The following is an 18,604-nucleotide window of genomic DNA, read 5'->3' as shown; positions in this document are numbered from 1 at the left end:
TTTTTGGGTGTCTGAAAACATAACAAGTATAGATATTGTGGAATAGACTTTTGGGGAATACTCCCACATTTAGATCTCCCTTCTCCCATTTATCAGTTGGTTTTTTTCTCTTTCCAGATCTTTTGGCTAGCAAAAAATATATGGTACAACATAGTGGGTAATATCATTTCACTTATAAGGACTCACCACTAAAATCAAAGTTTTATAAAATAGAGTCAATTCTCCTCTACCCAACACTGACCAAATGTATGTCTGGCCTTGGGCAGAACTGGAGATCTAAAGCTGAATATCCCATGAATTCTGCTCTCCAAAAAAACCTACCAGCTTTTGTTTTACACATAGTAGGCCTACATAAATATTTTTGTAGTGACTTCATTAGTAGTTCTCAACTTCTTCTCAGGCTTCATAGCTTTCATATGTGCAACACATTCCAATCACACTATCTTACACTACGCAGTGGTTCTCACGTGGAGAGACGGCACACACCCACAAAGGGGAATGTTGGGATCCCTTGAGGCATGTGCAATGGGAAACACATCCTGAAGCTCCTCTCCATTCCCACTCTTACTCCAACACTGATTTTGGTAGGCCCCTTTTGAATGCATTTTTCTCTTCCCATTTAGAGAATGCAGGTCTGAATATGATAAATAATCCAACTGGAGTATAAATAACACAGCTATGCTTACATAACTAGGTGATAGACTTCTTGGAGAATGTGATTCAATGGAGTTTGGAAAGATAGGTAGGATTTTTTTTTTAATCTTTTATTTATTTTTGAGAGAGAGAGAGAGAGAGCATGAATGAGAGAGAGGCAGAGAGAGAAAGAGAGAGAGAATCCCAAGCAGGCTTCATGCTGTCAGTGCAGAGCCTATCATAGGGCTAGAACTCACAAACTGAGAGATACGACCTGAGCCGAAATCAAGAGTTGGACGTTTAACCAACTGAGTCACCCAGATAGGTAGGATTTTAATAAGCAAAGTGGAGGAGGGGGCCCAAAGGAGTACATTCCATAAGGAAGAAAGAACAAGGGTTTTAAGGTAGAGAGAAAGTCCACTGACTTTCCCAGGAGTAGAAGGCAAACTTTCTAGAAGAGATGTGTGACCCAAGACATACATATTTTAAGGGATATCATCATCAAAGTACACACTGCTGTTTCCTGTGTACAGCCTGGCTCAGATTCTAATCTGTACTTGGCTTGTCTTGATCATGAACTGATTAAGTTTACTGTTCTCCCCCTCCATGTCCTCTGCATTCACTTAAATGCACAAAAGTGTTCTAGTTTGACCTAACTCTGTAAATTGGATATAAGCCATATTAAACCTTAAAAAAAAAAGATTCTTTTTTACAGAGAGAGTGAGCAGGGGAGAGGGTCAAAGGGAGAGCAGGAATATTAATCTTAAGACCAGCACAGGGCTTGATCCCACAACCCTGGGATCATGACCTGAGCTGAAATCAATAGTTGGATGATCAACCAACTGAGCTACCAGGCACCCCATATATTGAACTTTTAAAAAATAAAATAGCCCAGAAGATGCTAATGTGCTGCTAGGGTTGAAGACTATTGAGTTCTGCCATTACAATAATTGAATGGGTGAATGAATAAGCACATACTCACTGTTCAAACTGTTATGTAGGCTCTTCTTGGCTTAAGTAACTTTGGTGAGTACCACCTCTTAAACCTTCATAATTCTGATCTTCCAAATGTTCCATTCTATCAAATGCACACTCTTGCTCTACTGTACTGATAATATAATATAGAATGTAAGCTAAAGAGGCTAAACTGAAAATAGGAATAAAATAAATGTATAATACATAATTTAATTTACTAATAATTTGAAATATACAACTTAAAATTACTAGTAGGATCTCATTTAAACTGTGTTAATTGCATTTTTGAACCAGGATTAGAAAGAAAATGAGAGTGAGCTCTAGTTTTTATTTAAAAGGCTTTGATTTAAAAGGCAATCTCTTTGATTAATTGTCCCTTCTGAACTCTAAACAGTATGCATATATTTTCTAACAAAGATGCTTGGGTTTAGTCCGGGGAGTTTAAAAGTTATAATTTTATTTACATGATGAGTTTTGATTGATTAAAAAGATAATGGGAAGGAACAACTAAAACATTTTATGAACAAATATTTAAAAACAAAATCCTTTAGAGTAATTCAATACAAAGTAATATGAACATGCTTTTGTTGTTTAAAAACAATCTATTTTTATTTTCTCCAAGCAGCAGATGCAGAAGAGTTAGAAGCAGTGTTAAGGACTGATAGGGATTGCTAGCAAATAAGAAAAAAAATGGGCCCAGAACTCTAATAGATATCCATGAGATAAAAGTATAGAGAAATATCACAGAGTGATACAGGCCTTTCGGAGGGAAAGTGCTGCCATGCGGCTGGTTTGGGTGCTTACCAATCAAGTCTCAGAAACATTAAGAGAAAGGAAGGAGAGATCAAGCAAAAGAGGGATGGCAAACCTTTGGTGACCTACCGTGGCCAAAGCCAGGGGTCAAGTGTCAGAGGTAGAAGATGGAAAGAACAAGAAGCAGATGGTAGGGGGTATGGTCTAGGGAGATGAGAGAGAAAGAAGTCAAGCAAAGTAGTTATCCCATAATCACATCAGGAACTTTGAAGCCACCTAAGAAGAAAAAAATAAAGAATCCTAAATTGAATAGGCTTACTCTGATTCAACTAAAACATCTGAATGATAAGCTTACGTTTTCTTCAAACATGTAGCATGGGGATTTCAGCTAGAAATGGTATTTGGTTACGTTATTTGTGCACCTGATATGGACTAAGAAATTGATATGTACTATAAATATATTACTTAAAAGACTTAAGTACCTAATATTTAAAAAAAAATCTGCATAGCATTTGGATACATGTTTTCTGTTTCATGTTTCTACCAAGATCCCAAAATTCCCCGGTGAGACAGATAACAGCTATTTAACTCATCATGGATAAAACATGTCACTGGGTAGAAAGATACTCATTAAAGAATGTGTACCACATGATTTCATTTACACCAAGTTTTAAAACATGACAAACTAAATTATCTAGTGGTTAAGTTTACACAAAGTTTACAGCCAAAAACCAAACCAAAACAAAAAGAAATAATTATCATGAAATTCATAATATTGATTAGATCGTGGGAGGGAAAGAGGGAAAAAATGATTAGAAAAGGACTTGGTACTTCTAGGGATGCTAATATATTTCTTGGCCTAGATAGTAGGTTTTCTCCTACTGTCCCTTCTTTTCTCTTTCCTTCCTCCTTTCCTCCCTTCCTTCTCTCTCTTTCTCTCTCTCTTTCTCTCTCTCCCCCTCTCCTTCTCACTATTTTCCTTTCTTTCAATGTATAATTGTTTGAGGTCCTACTTTGTGATAGTCACTCTGCTAGGAGCTTAAGAAACATCAATGATCAACACAAGCATCCTCTTTCTCATGAACCTTATTCTGAATGGAGGAAGACAGACAACAAAACGTAAGCCTACTAAGTCAATTATTGGTGAGTTAGACAGTGGTCTGTGATGTGTCATGGGAAAGTAGTTGAGAGGGGATCAGAGGGCAAGGGGAGAATTTGAAATGTTTGCCAGAGAAGGCTCACTGACAAGTGACAGCTGGAGCTAGATTGGAAAGTAGAGAGGAGGCAGCCACATTGTGTTTGGGGGAAGAGTACTTCTAACAAAGACATGCTGCTGGTACAAAGCCTTTAATGCATGAATGTATCTGATGTGTTGAAAGAAAGAAAGAAAACAAAAGGACAGTGTGGAGGTTAGTGTAGCTGGGCTGGAGCAAGTAAGACTGAGGAAGAGAAATGAGAATTGAATCAGGAAGATGAAGGAGGGAGGGCAGATGTGGATCATATAAAGCCTTATGGGCAGCAAAATGCTACATCCAATCCGTGCAGGCTCCTATGACCTGACTGCTGCATTTTAGGAACTTCATAGGTTGGTTGTTTGACCCAGTCATTCTTAAAAATAAAATTATAGAGACTTACAATTAAATAAATTGTATTAAAGTAAAGGTGATAAGTATTTAAAAATCAATTCCTAATTATTTTGACTCATTTTTTCATGATCTATGTCTTCAGGTTCAACATAGCTACCAAATCTGTACAATGCAAATTTCTTATGTGGACATATTTTCCCAGTTCCCATGTTCAGAGATTTCATACTGACAGTTTGAAACTGGCCACCGTGGGAATATTTACACCATAAATGTCATCAAACTTTATGAATCAGTGCTTGATTTACTGTTTCATTGTTGTCTAAAGTGCTGGAGATAATGAAAAAAATAGAGATTAAATTTAAAAGTGTGTCATGTCTATAACTGCTACAATGTAAATAGCACAGAAATTTGAGAAAATTTTTTCCAGAATTCAAAAATAATATCCACTCAAGTGACCAAGAAGTCATTTTCATTTCTGATAAAAAAGTGAAGTTGACAAATGCCTTCTATGTTTTTTAAGTTTTGACATATGTTTTTTATACTTTCATCTTACCCTTGATATAAATGAAAATATCAGTGTTCATATCTGAACAACTTACATTGTCAGTTGCAATCATAAGTCGACCATAAACATAGATTTTGGTAAAAATCAACTAAGGCATTCTGTGGAAACCAATTATATATAGAATTTACAACAAAGTCTACTATATATTTATTACTACTTTTAAACATGTGCTACACATCCTTTATGTGTAAAATATATGAGAAATCATGTGTGTGTGTATACTTTTTTGAGGCAGTTGTTAAACTTGCCAGCATATATTACTGGTAGGTCACTGTAAGGATTGTCCATACTGTACTATTTCAAAGTATATTTTTTGTGGTATATTTCACAATATTTTTTAAAAACTAAGCACTAAACAACTTAAATCGTGTTTTATGACTATTAAGGAAATTGAATCAGCAGATAAAAATTATCCCACGGAGAAAACAGTAGGCTCACATGGTTTTTAAAAGTAAATTATGCCAAACATTCAATGCAAATTTAAGGCTCACAAACTCTCAAGAATTTAGAAACTCTAACTCGTTTTCTGAGGCTAACCTCATCACAAGAAGTATAAGTATGAGAAAGGAAAATTGCAGGCTAACCTCACTTATAAATATAGATTTTTTAAGTCACCCAAACTAACACCTAAACTTTAAAAAGTTATTACATCACAATTAAGCTGGGTTTAATCAAATACAAGGTCGTTCAACATTAGAAAATCTCTTAATATAATTCATTATATGAACTAATTAAAAAGAAAAATCATATAATTATTTAAAAAGCTACAGGAAAAACATTTGATAAAGCTAAATGTTTCATTTATGATACATTTTCTTGAAAAATTATTGATGGAAATGTAATCAACCTCATAAAGAGAAGATCAAAAGAAATTAAGAAATATCACACATAGTGATGAAACACTGAATATTTTGCCTTTTAAATTCAGAGACAAGCCAAATGCTCTCACTATTTCCATTTTAGATGCTTCTGGATAAACCTGCTAATGCAATTGATTCAAGAAAAATAGTCATTAAAGATACACATCTGGGAAAGGAAAAAACCTCATTATTTGCAGAAGATCAGTTTTCAAAAGCAAATTATATTTCTATACAGCAGCAAGAAATAGCCACATGCAACAGTAGCCCAAAAACAAAATACTGAAGGAAAATCCAACAAAATACATGCAAACTTTTGAAATAAGTTATTAGTAACTATATTGATTACTTGGTATATAATATGCTTAATGTAATGCCAGCCTCATCTAATAACACTGGTATTTTCCATCACATTATTATTATTATGGAGGAGAAGTATACTTTCTGAGAAACAGGAAAGAAGACATATAAGATATATATTACTAGGAAGACTCAATATCAAAGATGACAATTCCCTCCAAAATATCAAAGTAATTCTGACCAAAATCCTAATTTGTTTTCCTTTTTTGGTGGAATTTATGAGTCACTAAAAGTAGCTACAAAAGCAGGTCTGAAAAATTTAAATGAATGCTATCATACCAAACATATTCTGACTGTGGAGCAATTACATAGGAAGTAAGTCCCCAAAAGAAACTAGAAAACACTTGTGTGCTTGCAAGTTTTAATATATATTCTAACATGTCTTGCTTGCCTTAAGCTAGCTCTAGGTTTCCTTCTGGTTCTAAACAGCGTTAATTGTGCACAACGGCACATCTGGTGGCATCTCAGTTCCCATGATGCCTCCTTTTCTCACTTGTTACTCATCTGTCAGCCTAGTATTTTGGGATTTGAATTAAGACCAAATAAATCAGAAAATTTCTCAGTGCAGTGAGCACCATATTGTATCCCATTCCAGTATGACCCCCCACCCCCACCACAATTCTGTTCTGAGACATAACTTGTTTTTCTCAAATACACATTTTCTTTGAGAAGATGGAAAGCAGATTTGGGATTAGTTGTGGTTTTGTTCCAGTCAAGGTGGATTTGTGACCTAGGATGGCGGGTCATCAACAAAAATTAGCTACATTTATATGTTCCTTTAGAATTGTTACATTTCTTTGCTGCCTATGGTTTCCTTGCTTGCTAATTGGGGGAGTCTGTCATCATCAGCCACCAGTAGAAGCAAATGTGTTCTTTTTGTCTCTTCCCCCCACTTTCTTAGGTCCTTTGCTCTCAGAACTGTATCATAGACCTTCAAGACCTGGAACATAAATGGGAACTGGGAATGTCTACTTCTTAATGAGGGCGGATATTATGTGCCCAATGATCACATTTATTGAGGCTACAGACAGTTATGTGATTTGCCTGAAACTTTATAGGTAGAAATAAAAGCAAAGAACAACTTTCCTCACTATTTCCCTTCACCCGTGTCACTAGCAGGCTAGCCACAGGCCCTCTTAAGTCTCCTGTCTTTTCAGTAAGTAGTACAGAAAAGATGGAGGTGAGCAAAGACTTGAGATGCTGGGGAATGCTGAGAAACAGGTAATGAAGATATTTCGCTCACTCTAAATCAGTAAGTTTTAACCAAAGCAAAAATGGTTTGGGATGGAGAAGAGGAATGTGTTTACATACAACATTCTTAGATGCTCCCAGGTTCTTAATAGAAGGCCTACTGAGTGAAATTATTCTTTTATTTTATTTCTATCTTTTCAATGCTTATTTATTTTTGAGACAGAGAGAGACAGAGTGTGAGCATGGGGAGGGTCAGAGAGAGAGGGAGACACAGAATGTGAAACAGGTTCCAGGCTCTGAGCTGTCAGCACAGAGCCCAATGCGGGGCTTGAACCCACGAACCGCTAGATCATGACCTGAGCCAAAATCGGATGCTTAACCGACTGAGCCACACAGGTGCTCCAAAATTACTCTTTTAAAAAGTGTTGTGTTTTACTGATGATCTAGCAGCTGCATACCGTGGGGCCTAGGTGTCCATACCTGCTCTGGCTTAGTGGGATGTTTTTACGATAACTATGAAATATGCTGTCAGAGCTGATAGGAACACCAAACATCTGGGGTTCCATTCAGAGTCTTGTTGTTTAATTAATATTCCAAAGTTTTAAGCATTATATAACTTGCTTATTTCCATCTCAATGCAATTATAATAAAGCAATTTTCATCTTCAGTGTATTTAAGACCACAGGAAATTACAATGGCAGCATCTGACACACACTGGCTTTAAAATTGATGACCATTTTAGTGGATGTATTTTTGTACCAGACCACAGTTTTCTTTTTTATTATAAAATATTCTATTCATATAAATGGGGTATAGTTACATATATAAAGTATATATGGCAGGTATAACCATAATCACAAAATGAATTTTTGTTTGGTAGAACCCAACCTGAGAGATAAAATACTACAAGGGCTCCATTGTTCCTCACAACCATTCTGAATACTTTCCCCTTTGTTTTGTTTTATCATAAGTGTATTCTAAAACCCATTATTTAGTTTATGGGTTTTTAAATTTTTTCTATAAATCGCATCTTGCTCTATTGCGGCAGCTTGTGTATTTTGCTTAATATTATTTGTGTCTTCTACCTCTGTTGTGACTCACAACTAAAGTTCGTCTATCTTACAGTTGTATGCTTTTCCATAATATGAATACACCACAGCTTGTGAATCCATTTTACGGTTGTTTTGAGTTTTCTGTTTTTTGTTTTGCTCTCAAGAACAATGTTATAGTGAATATTTTGTTTGAGTCTTCTGATGCACGTGGGCAAAAATTTCTCTAGGTTAAAAATACAGAAGTCAAATTATTGGAAAACATGGCACGTGCATCTTTGGCTTTGCTAGAGAATGCCAAATATTTCTGCAGAATGATTCTATAAATATACATATATAATTAATGCATAAGAAACCAAAAACTCTGGCATTAGTCTTGATTCTTTTTAAATTTCATACTCCAGATATAATCACTTAACAAATCGTATCAGCTCTACTTTCAAAATATATCCAGCATCTGATCTCCTGTTGCTTTCCTTTCCTGCTCATGCTTTCTCATGCGAGTCGCCATCTTCAGCCCCCTAGAATTTAGACACGTCTTCCTCCATCAGTACTACCTGCTCTAAGCCTCCATCCTTCTCCTGTGTTTTAAACCATAGCCTCCTTTCTCTCCCCCGTTTCCATTTCTGTCTCCCAAACAATATTTTCCATTATGTAGCCACTGTGAACCTTTTAAAACTTCAGATCATTTTATTTTTCTTCTTCAAAGTGCTTTTGTTTTCCTATCTCTCTTGAGCCAAAACCAATGATGTGGCACCATGTTATCCATTTGTCACACTGCCTACATTACTCCTACTTGCCGGATCTTCCTGTTTCACTCACCTCCTGTTAGTTTTTGCATGTCAGGCAATCTTCACCTCCCAGGTATTGTGCTGATCATTTCCTCTGAAAATGTATTCCCCTCACACCTCCCTATTGCTCTTTCTAATCTCCTTCATGTATTTAATTAAATAATAACTTCCTCAAGAAAGCCTTTCCTGACCACCTTAAAACTGCAATCCTGCTCCCAACTCCCACACCTTCTTTCATAAATGGAGGGATTATTCTCCCTCTCTCTCTCTCTCTCTCTCTCTCTCTCTCTCTCTCTCTCTTCTTACTATCTCCCTAATTCCTAGAACACAACAGAAGTACAGTAAATAATAATAGTCAACTCATATAATGCTACTATTCTAGGTACTTCTTTTTTTAAATTTTTTTAAATGTTTATTTTTGAGAGAGAGAGAAAGAGAGAGAGAGAGAGAGAGAGAGAGAGAGAGAGAGAGAGAGAGAGAGAGAGAGAGACACGGCGTGCATTGGTGGGGAAGGGGCAGAGAGAGGAGACACAGAATCCAAAGCAGGCTCTAGGCTATGAGCTGTCAGCATGGAGCCTGACATGGTGTTCCAACTCACAAACTATGAGATCATGACCTGAGCTAAAGTCAGATGCTCAACTGACTGAGCCACCCAGATGCCCCTATTCTAGGCACTTCTAAGCAGATTCTACAAATCAACTCATATAACTCCTAAATGCCAATTTGGAGAAAGAAGACTTACTGTTCTAGTGACATAAAAGGGTCGAGTGTTTCCTCTCCACAGAAAACAATTATGCAATTTGAAAACATTAACAAAAACGATTCCATCACAATGGAAATCAACCAAGGAACACAACAATTTAAGAAGCATTTATTGAAAAACTGCTAGAGATTCAGATAAGGAAAACAAGTATCCGTGACCGTTTTGCCTGGAGCTACTCGAAACCTCCCTGCCACCTCGACTTGAGAATGGCACAGGAAACCAGTTTTGCTGCCAGAGGTGGTACACTCAGTTTGGGATAGAAGCAGAGGGCAAAACCCCCTGATTTCTACAATGTAAAAACAGTGGATTGGGTTTAGAATAAGTGGGGAAAACCCACAGCTTTGCAAGCCTGAGACTGCAGTCCAAGTTTGAGGTAACTGGTAGACGAGCAGAATTTCAAAGAGAATTCCCAACAGTTGAAGAGCCATGGCAAGTCTGAGATAGCTCTCTCCAATCTCGGGCCAGCGGAGGAACTATGCATGTGTGCAGCAGACCTTGAGAAAGTCATCTTGCACTATCTTGGTTTTTGAAAACGTTCTTAAAAAACTGTTGTCCTTATATTATTGAATTTCAAGTATATGTTTTAAAGTTTTTGGACAAGTTTTAAATTTTAACTAGTAAATACAAAATCTATTTAAAAACATTTTTAAACATCAGAGACAAAGTTTTCTAAGGTTTTGTGTTACCTTGTGGAAGAGTAAAGTTATTAACTTCATCGTTACCTACAATTGATTATGCACTTAAAATTTTTTAATTGATTATGACAATAATAAGAATAAAGTGTAAATATATCACACCATTAAGGAAATGAATTGAAATGGAAAAAAGAAACAACCCAAGCCATAAAAATGAAGGCAAGAAAAGCAGGAAAACAGATATACTAGATTAAAAAGGCTCCTCTAATTTTAGTAATTTTTATAATGAATTAATACTGAATTTTCCTTAATGTTCTTTCTACATTTATTAAGATCTTAGGTTTTTATCCTTTGATCCTTAATATGGTGAGTTGCATTAGCAATTTTTAAAGTTAGAATCATATTTGCACTCTGGCTTAAACCCTGTGTGTTGGTCAATTCAGTCTGCAAACCCAGGACTCCGGCAAAGGTGAGCAGATGCCCCCCAGAGAGATTGTGGCTCCAAGTTTCTTTATCTCTCTGAATTTCAGTTTTATTTTTGTTTGGACAGGTTCTGAGGGCACCAGTTTCTCTTTTTTCCTTCTTTTTTTTTTTTTTTTTTCTGAAAGCAAAGTACTCTTCATTACTTGTTACAGATATGGAGACAGGGAGATAGTTCTTGAAGCACTGTCTCTGTCAATTTCTTGTTAGCAATATTTCACCCTGCATTTTATTTATTATTTTCTTACCATGAGATATGCCTTTAAGCTTATCTAGTTCACCATTGCCTTGGAAATAGCTTTACTCAAACTGTGTGTACCCTATACAACCACCCTTTGGAAATTATATTATCAAAATGATCTATGGTCCTAATTTGCTAAAGCCAGGCTGCCTGTGTTCAAATCTTGGTTCTATCTTATCTAACTATAAGATTCAGATATTCTCACTGAATTACAGAAATATAAATTGAGAACTTTATATAGATCTAAAGTTTACTGTCTGTGTGCAACAAAATTTTCAGGAGAGCACAGTGCCAGAAAGTTTATTAAAAAGGGAGCAATTACAGTCCCTAGTCCAATTCTGATAAAGAGTTTTCCTTCACAGGTTTATGATAAATATGTTCCAGGTAGTGGGTAGTGTTTGGAGTGTAGTGTTGCTTATTTTTATTAAAACTTTCTTAGAGGAGAGGGTGTTTTGTTCAACTGGATTTTTTGAGTTCATTGAAGATAAAGGCTTCAAATGAACTTTTCCAAACTTTTTTGAAAGAGGTACTAGTGTACAGTGGGGAAAACAGGTAAACCATCAGAACAGTTTTGACTCTAGTGCTTAGAAGCTGTGTGATCCTCGGTCTCCATATAAAGAAAGTGAGAGTAATTACCTCTAGTTAGGAAAGATGTTGCAGGAGGAAATAGGAGAATTCACGTCACATGCCTGGAACACGGGAGGGATTTCAGAATTCTTACTTCCCTCCTTTCTTCCTTCCATCGCTGAAAATCTAATATATCTATTTGTTTTCTTTTCTGAATAAATACATTCAAAGTGGAATTTAAGTATTCATTTATTTATTTATTCATTCAAAACTATCCTCACTACATAATTTTAAAGCATCTACAGTATTCCAGGGACACACTAGCTCTGAGAAAATCATGACAATGAGATAGAAATTGTTCCTGTTTTCAAATGGACTATAGTTTGGGGATTTACATCTTATAGCGCTTCCGTAATTTGTCCATAGAGAGGGGAAATTCTAATCATTTGAAGTCTCCAATTAAATGGAATCAAAATATTTTAGTATGGTCATCTGGGTCTTATGTTGTGTTATATTCTTTATTGAGTGACAATAATGTATTATAAAGACCCTCTGTTATGGCTAAGACTAGCTACATAATTACAGGTTCCCATATAAAATAAAACTGAGGTTCAAAAAGTTTTACAAACTTAAAGAGGATGATAGTAGAGGATTTAATTAAGCGCAGGAATATTCTGTGTGGGGGGGGGTGCTGTGTGAATACAGGAAGTGGCCCTCGTAATAGTTATATAGAGCCATCAACTCCTGGAAAACTCTATGTCTTTTCAACTAAGATCAGACTTTTAGGAAAATGTGAGTTTCACAGTCAGATGAAGACATTAGAATGGTATTTCTTTTCTTTTCTAATAGCAGAGGTGGAGATATAATGTGACACCATTAAGTACTTATTTAATTAAACGAATGTATCCTGAGTGCCTATTTTATGCCCAACGCTGTGCTAGGAGCTAAGGATATACTGGAAAACACAACAGACCATGTCCCAACTTTTGTGAATCATAAGTTAGTGATAAACTTAAAAAGGAATAAATAAATATTATTGATTATGAACTAGTGATACCATTTTGAAGTGACTGAACTGGGCCTTCATCGGGGAAGAATAGGACAGATGACAGACATTACTTGTCATGGTCCAGCCTTCCAGCAGAGCTGCCTACCGAAGCTTTAGAGCACTGCATTTGGAAAGAAAGAGTTCTAGCTTCTTCATTTACTAGCTGTGGGATTTGGGGCAAGTCATATCACTGTGTTCTGCCTCAGTTTCCTTATCTATACAATGGGAATAATAATAGTATATACCTTATAAGGTCCATGTGAAAATTGAGTTACTTAAGTGTTGTTTTTCAAAATAAAAATAAACACAGACTATAAACTGCTAGCCAAGGAGGACTCTCAGCCTTGTAGAAAGGTCTACGGGGAGAATCCCTGGCTGAAGAAACAATCGTTGCAAAAGCTCTGAGAGTATTTCAAGAACCTGCCAGAGCCACCGTGCAGGGAGCACAGCACCTGAGAGACACAGGCTACGGATGGGGGCGAGCGTGAGGGGAGACAGGGGCCACATTCGAAATCAGAAAGCTAATTTTCTGCACAAAGATAATGACTGATAGAAATTCACATACCTCGTAAACAAAATCAAGGAATTTACTTGAATCAGAAAACATGTCAGAAATGCCTAACCCTAGCTTCCTATTTCTTTTTCTTTTAAGGGTAACTTTACAAATGATTCCTTCCAACGCATGAATGGAACTGTCACCCAAAGAAGTAACTTAGTAAAACGAAAAAACAACAAACAAACAAACAAAATAACCCAAACCTCTAACACTGAGTGTTACTTTCCTAATGCAACACAAAAGCCACTTGCAAAGCCAAAAACACAGGCTCAAAAGCACTTCTAGAAATGAATAGGAGGTTAATCTGCCACATAAAGTTTTGTCACCATTTTCTTGGTGGCCCATCCTTTGCACTGATGTCACTGCCACCCACTGAGACAGATTTCTGCCGTCCATGTGACATAAACAGAGCAGAACCTCTTTAACAGATAAGCCAACCTTGTGAAGAATAATCAAAGGGTAGCCATATTCCAAGCACCACCAAAGGCTTGTGTATTTCATAAAAGAAGAAATCTAGAAGGGAAAAATCCCAAATCCCTGAGGAAGAGTTAAGACAGAAAAAGACAGAGTAATAGAAAGGCTTCATCAACAACCATACCTTGTGCAGCTAACTCTTTCCACCTCTCTTTGTTCTGCTGGATGATGTCCACCAAGTTGTTTTTGAAGCTCTTCAGGTCCACGCTTGCAAGGGAGTAGTCTGGGGAATAGGTTCCATCATTCATGGTGCCCTTCATATTTGATCGTCTAAACAAATCGTAAACCCAATAAAGATGCATAAGCTAATAGTAACAACCAATAGTACCAACCAAAAAAAAAAAAACCCCAGAAAATGCCAAGGTCAAGATATGGAATGAGGGAGCAAAGCCTGAAACATTTTCCAAAGCCAACTGCAGAAATACTACGGTAGGTGCTCAGCCCAGTTTTGAGCATGTGTCAGCGCTGCTCACATCCGTCCTTTTCTCCGTTCAGGAAAAGGGCCAGAACTTTGTCTGAACTCCCTGGGTCGGTCAAGGACTCCCAGAGCAGCAGGTTGGAGCACTCTTACATTATAAGGTGGCTCAGCCTCATTAGCACAGTAGATACTTGAGGTGAGCTGACTCGGTGGTGAGTTCACGGGTGAACATCACTAATGCGGCATCACGATTCTGGAGCCCTAAGTGGGGCTAACGTGAATCTTACTCAGGAGAACATTGCCTCAACTTCTGCACTGGCGCAACATTTTGGAAGCCTGTCTTTGTTCTGTTAGGAAAAGTTGTGTGTTCAGATAGACAAGAATTTAGCACGATTAGTCTACAACTGGAGTTTTAAATAATACCCCTTAACAAATTTATCAATAAAAAATGTTTAGCTTGAAATACTGTGATTGCATATATAGTGGATGCTACTGTTACTGCTGGATGCTATACAGGTCTGTATACTCACATCATCCACAAGGTTTATTTTGATTTAGGCATCTCTCTAGTTCTATAGTGGGATGTAATTGGCTTGTTTGTAAGCAAAACAGCAAAACTATATATATTAATATACAAAACACTATACATACATTTTCACAAAAATTCATATATTTTCATTCTTCTGGTATCGAATGCGTGATACTCATTAATTAGTACTTTGATATATTTTGCAGGGGACATGAAAGGAATTTCAAAAGCAGATGCAATATAATATAGAGCCACTAGGTGGCAATGCTATCCAATAATTCTAAGAATTTCTAATCAAGCTATAAGAGAAAATGAAGATAATCATAAGAGGTTATTAAACATCACAAAGATAAAAAAATATGCAAAAAAGAGAAAATGCCAAACCTGCTTGACCCATAGGAAGCAGTTTCTGCTTTTGAGGCTTCCTCTATAAGAGGAGTAATAATTTTCTCTGTTGAGTCTGTCAGAAGAGAAAATGTTGGCTCTACTATGAAATCAATGAAACCTACAAATGCAAAATAAATAAATTAATTAATTAAATACATAAATAAATTGAAACAATTTTACGAATTTTAAAATCTGTAATAATGAATAGTCTAATGCATCTAATAGAAAATGTCTACTACATACTGGTTCAGTTTACCCCTTGAAATTATTTTTAATCCAGTAACATAATCTTTAGAGATAGTTTAAATAGCTCTATAAAATAGTCTCTCAAGCAGTGGAAGTGAAGCAATTTAAGCTTGATAAGTATATTGGCTTTCCTATTTAACATTCAGTTTTATCCTCTTATTAACAATAAATTCAAGTCTAACCAGAGTGATTATATTTTCCTCTCTCAGTGAGAGAGATCATTACTTTTCTGAAAGGATTCTACTTCCTTGTTGAATTTATTATTGACCAACAAAAAATAACATGTAAGCTTCAAAGGAAGAAGATAATTGAAGTTTCTTCTTGCCACAGGAAGGCAACCACTTTTTTTCCTCTTACTGTATCAGTCAGAGCTTCCTGCCAGTGTGTTAATATTTCAAATTGCTGTTTATTATTCTCTGGATGTAAAGTGTTAGTTCACAGCATGTGGGCGTGTTCTGTCAAATCAGGAAAGGGAACAGGAACATCCCTGAGAGACAGCATTATTTCCACCACCTTGAGATGTCAGGATTGAATACAGACTTTAAATTTAAAGTACTCATCAAGATGGAAAATGACACACAGAGAGAATGGGGCAATGCCCAGTGTTTAGGTGGAGGAGGAGACAACCTATTCTAAACTGTGTACACATTTCAACACTGTGTGTCTCTGGAGAAGTGTGGCACTGGAAATCAAGTGCTTGTGGCCTTAAACACCCAGGGGAGCTACGGACAATCATCCAGATATACAGAGAAAATTGGAGGGAGCTTTTTAAGCGATATTGTACCCAGAAATATCACATTTGAAGCGTATTCCATCCATCAGTTACACAGAATAAAATAATTCACATTTTAAGTAGCCGGATTAGTCATATTATACATCAAGGTGCATTTTTAGCTCAAGAAAGCTTTGTTTTGTGTTTTAACTGATGCCTTCCACTCAAAGCAATGTTCATTGGCCACCAGTAGGCTATTTCAAGTTCTGTCTATAGTTTTAAATGCCTGGGTTATGGAGACTTGTCAAATGAGGTGTCACTTCGCTAACAAGGGCAGCAGTTTATATTACAGCAACAAGCTTCAGAAACTTCCATTCTGCCCAGCTTCCCAGAGGAGGTTCGTGGCCTGTCATGCTCACAGCTGCTAAACCACGTTGGTACCAGTGTTATGAGGGCTGGGAAAACAGCTGTTGGAACTTGGATGGGAAGGGGCGAAGGTCAGAGCGAGAAGCTTTCTGACAGCTAACCTCTGCTTTGTTGGGGGTGGCACTGGAGCGACTCGAGAGGTAAGGCGGCAATCCTTATGCTTATTAATCCTACAGTTCAGTAATGAAGATGCTGGCTCAGGGAATAACCATTACAAACATTTGGAGCATGTAGCATAGCAACCATATGTTTTAATAATGGGTTGAACTTGTTGGTTTATCATCTTATATCATAAGAATTTTTTTCCAAAGGAATAGAAGCTAGTATATTAAATATATTATTCAAACTTAGTGATAACAGGACAGATATATTCATATTTTCATTGACTGTTCTATACACAAAGGATTAACTCACAGATTACAATAATCACCAACACAATACAAAAAAAAGCTGTCTCTTAAACAAGAAGGAAGGGGGGCGCCTGGGTGGCTCAGTCGGTTGAGCCTCCGACTTTGGCTCAGGTCATGATCTCATGTTCGTGGGTTCGAGCCCCATGTCAGGCTCTGTGCTGATAAGCTCAGGGCCTGGAGTCTGCTTCTGATTCTGTGTCTTCCTCTCTCTGCCCCTCCCCCTCTCATGCTCTGTCTCTCTCTGTATCAAAAATTAATAAAACATTAAAAAAAGGAAGTCCATCATTTGTAAGAAGGTTATACATAGAATAACAATTACATTTACTACTACTGCTTGATTGAATTCATTTCATGAGAATTTTTCAAAATCCTTATCATTTATTTAGCACCATATAGATCAGTCTAAATATCCAATTTGTTAGGAGTATGAAGTGAGGCTCTCATGGATGTTTGCCCCTTTGAACAACATGACTTATCCATTTGAACACTGGCACACCTGTGCCCACCCTCCACAACCACCACTCTTCAGCAGTACCTATTTGTGACTGGGCCACCATCGTTGACTTCCGATCACAGAGTGGGGAAAATGGAAGTCCTAATTCAGCTTCTTTATCTCCCTGTGGAAAGGAAAGCTCATTAGTACAGACTTCGGCTGGAGACACTTAGATAATGAGCAGTCTAGATACAAACCCTTAAAAAGCCGCATCATTCTTTTCTTAATTGGCACTCTGTATTTATTTATTTATTTTTTATAAAACAAGAAACTGTAGTTCAAGTTGATGTAATTTTACTTGGTCTTCTTTTGAAGACATATTTATTGCTGAAGAAAAAAATCGAACACTTCAACACCTGGAGACTCAAGGGGTATTACAACCCCTTGATTATAAAGAGACAAATCTTCTGCTCTTTGGAATTTTCTGCAATTGCCATAAAATACTCATCTCAGTGTGTTATTTGGTATTTAATTAACAATCAAGTTTCTGGATTTTTATGTTCTTTTCCCCCCATGCTAAATACATCACAGATCTTCACTATGAAGACTTCATGATTAAACTGTTTTTTGAAATCAAAAGTATATGAATGTTTTGAAACATCTTTCTACCTACAAACCATTAATTGAATCTCCCACAGCAAATGAAGAATGTCTTCAACATTCTTACGTTCTGTGTGCAAAATTTTATTTTAATGAATTCTCAGAAGATGAAAATGCTAATGATTTTTATAATTTGATCTTATCCATAGTAAGTTAATTAATGACATATGTTAAAGAATTCCATATATGTTTGGGTTTAACATCACAAGAACTAATTTGATTTTCATCTCATAAAAATAAAGGTGGCTGCTTTGAGAAAAATTTTATTATCACAGATTTATCCAACATCAAACATAGGTTCTTTCCTTGACTTTCAAGAGGATGTGTTTACAAAAGAAAGGGAAGCTACTTCACTTGTGTCTCTTCACCTCCATCTTCTAGCTATTTGACAGGATGCCTTGGGCTCTATCTTCTCCTACACTGTTGGTTGGATACCTTCACAGAGCACATGGTGACTTATGTAAAGCCACAATTTAGGACACGTGGTCAGGTTTTTGAATCAGAGGACAAAAGGGAGGAACCGTTACTTTTGCTGTGTTGTGGAGCCCATGTAACAATGCAGTGCCTGTGTTGGGGACCTCAGAGTTTCCATTTCTCTGCTTCCTCGAACACCTTGTCATTGTGATCTTTATGATAACGTGTCAATATGTTTTATTGGCTTTAAAGCTGTTCATTGACAACGTTTTCTGGTGCATTTCCAAAAAACCATGCCTCTGATCATAAGAAGCAGGGAGTCTGAAATCAGAATTATTTGGGGAAAAATCTGGATATGGTCACCAGAGAAGTAGGCAAAGTAGCTGTAAACAGGAATATCTGACTATGTCATAGCTTAGAGAAATAGGGAGTTGGATTTCTGTGA

At 36.7% G+C, this 18,604-nt stretch overlaps 1 protein-coding gene across 3 annotated transcripts in view; it reads right to left on the bottom strand.

Moving 5' to 3' along the window:
• PDE1A (phosphodiesterase 1A) overlaps positions 1-18,604 on the bottom strand; it is a 331,024-nt gene that overhangs the window by 16,365 nt on the left and 296,055 nt on the right. For 2 of the 3 annotated variants that reach the window (XM_029934296.1, XM_029934297.1), the window contains exons 12-14: positions 17,188-17,269; positions 14,856-14,976; positions 13,649-13,794 (exon numbers count right to left, since the gene is read on the bottom strand). In XM_029934296.1, the coding sequence (XP_029790156.1) occupies positions 13,649-13,794; positions 14,856-14,976; positions 17,188-17,269 (349 nt within the window). Of the gene's footprint in view, positions 1-1,655; positions 1,742-11,515; positions 11,658-13,648; positions 13,795-14,855; positions 14,977-17,187; positions 17,270-18,604 lie in introns of those variants that run through there. The other variant, XM_029934298.1, reaches the window with a different exon arrangement.

This window comes from Suricata suricatta, chromosome 3 (assembly GCF_006229205.1).
Source record: "Suricata suricatta isolate VVHF042 chromosome 3, meerkat_22Aug2017_6uvM2_HiC, whole genome shotgun sequence".
Taxonomy (NCBI): domain Eukaryota; kingdom Metazoa; phylum Chordata; class Mammalia; order Carnivora; family Herpestidae; genus Suricata; species Suricata suricatta.
Note: the sequence above shows the minus strand (reverse complement) of the source record. Positions and strands in the feature narration are given on the sequence as shown.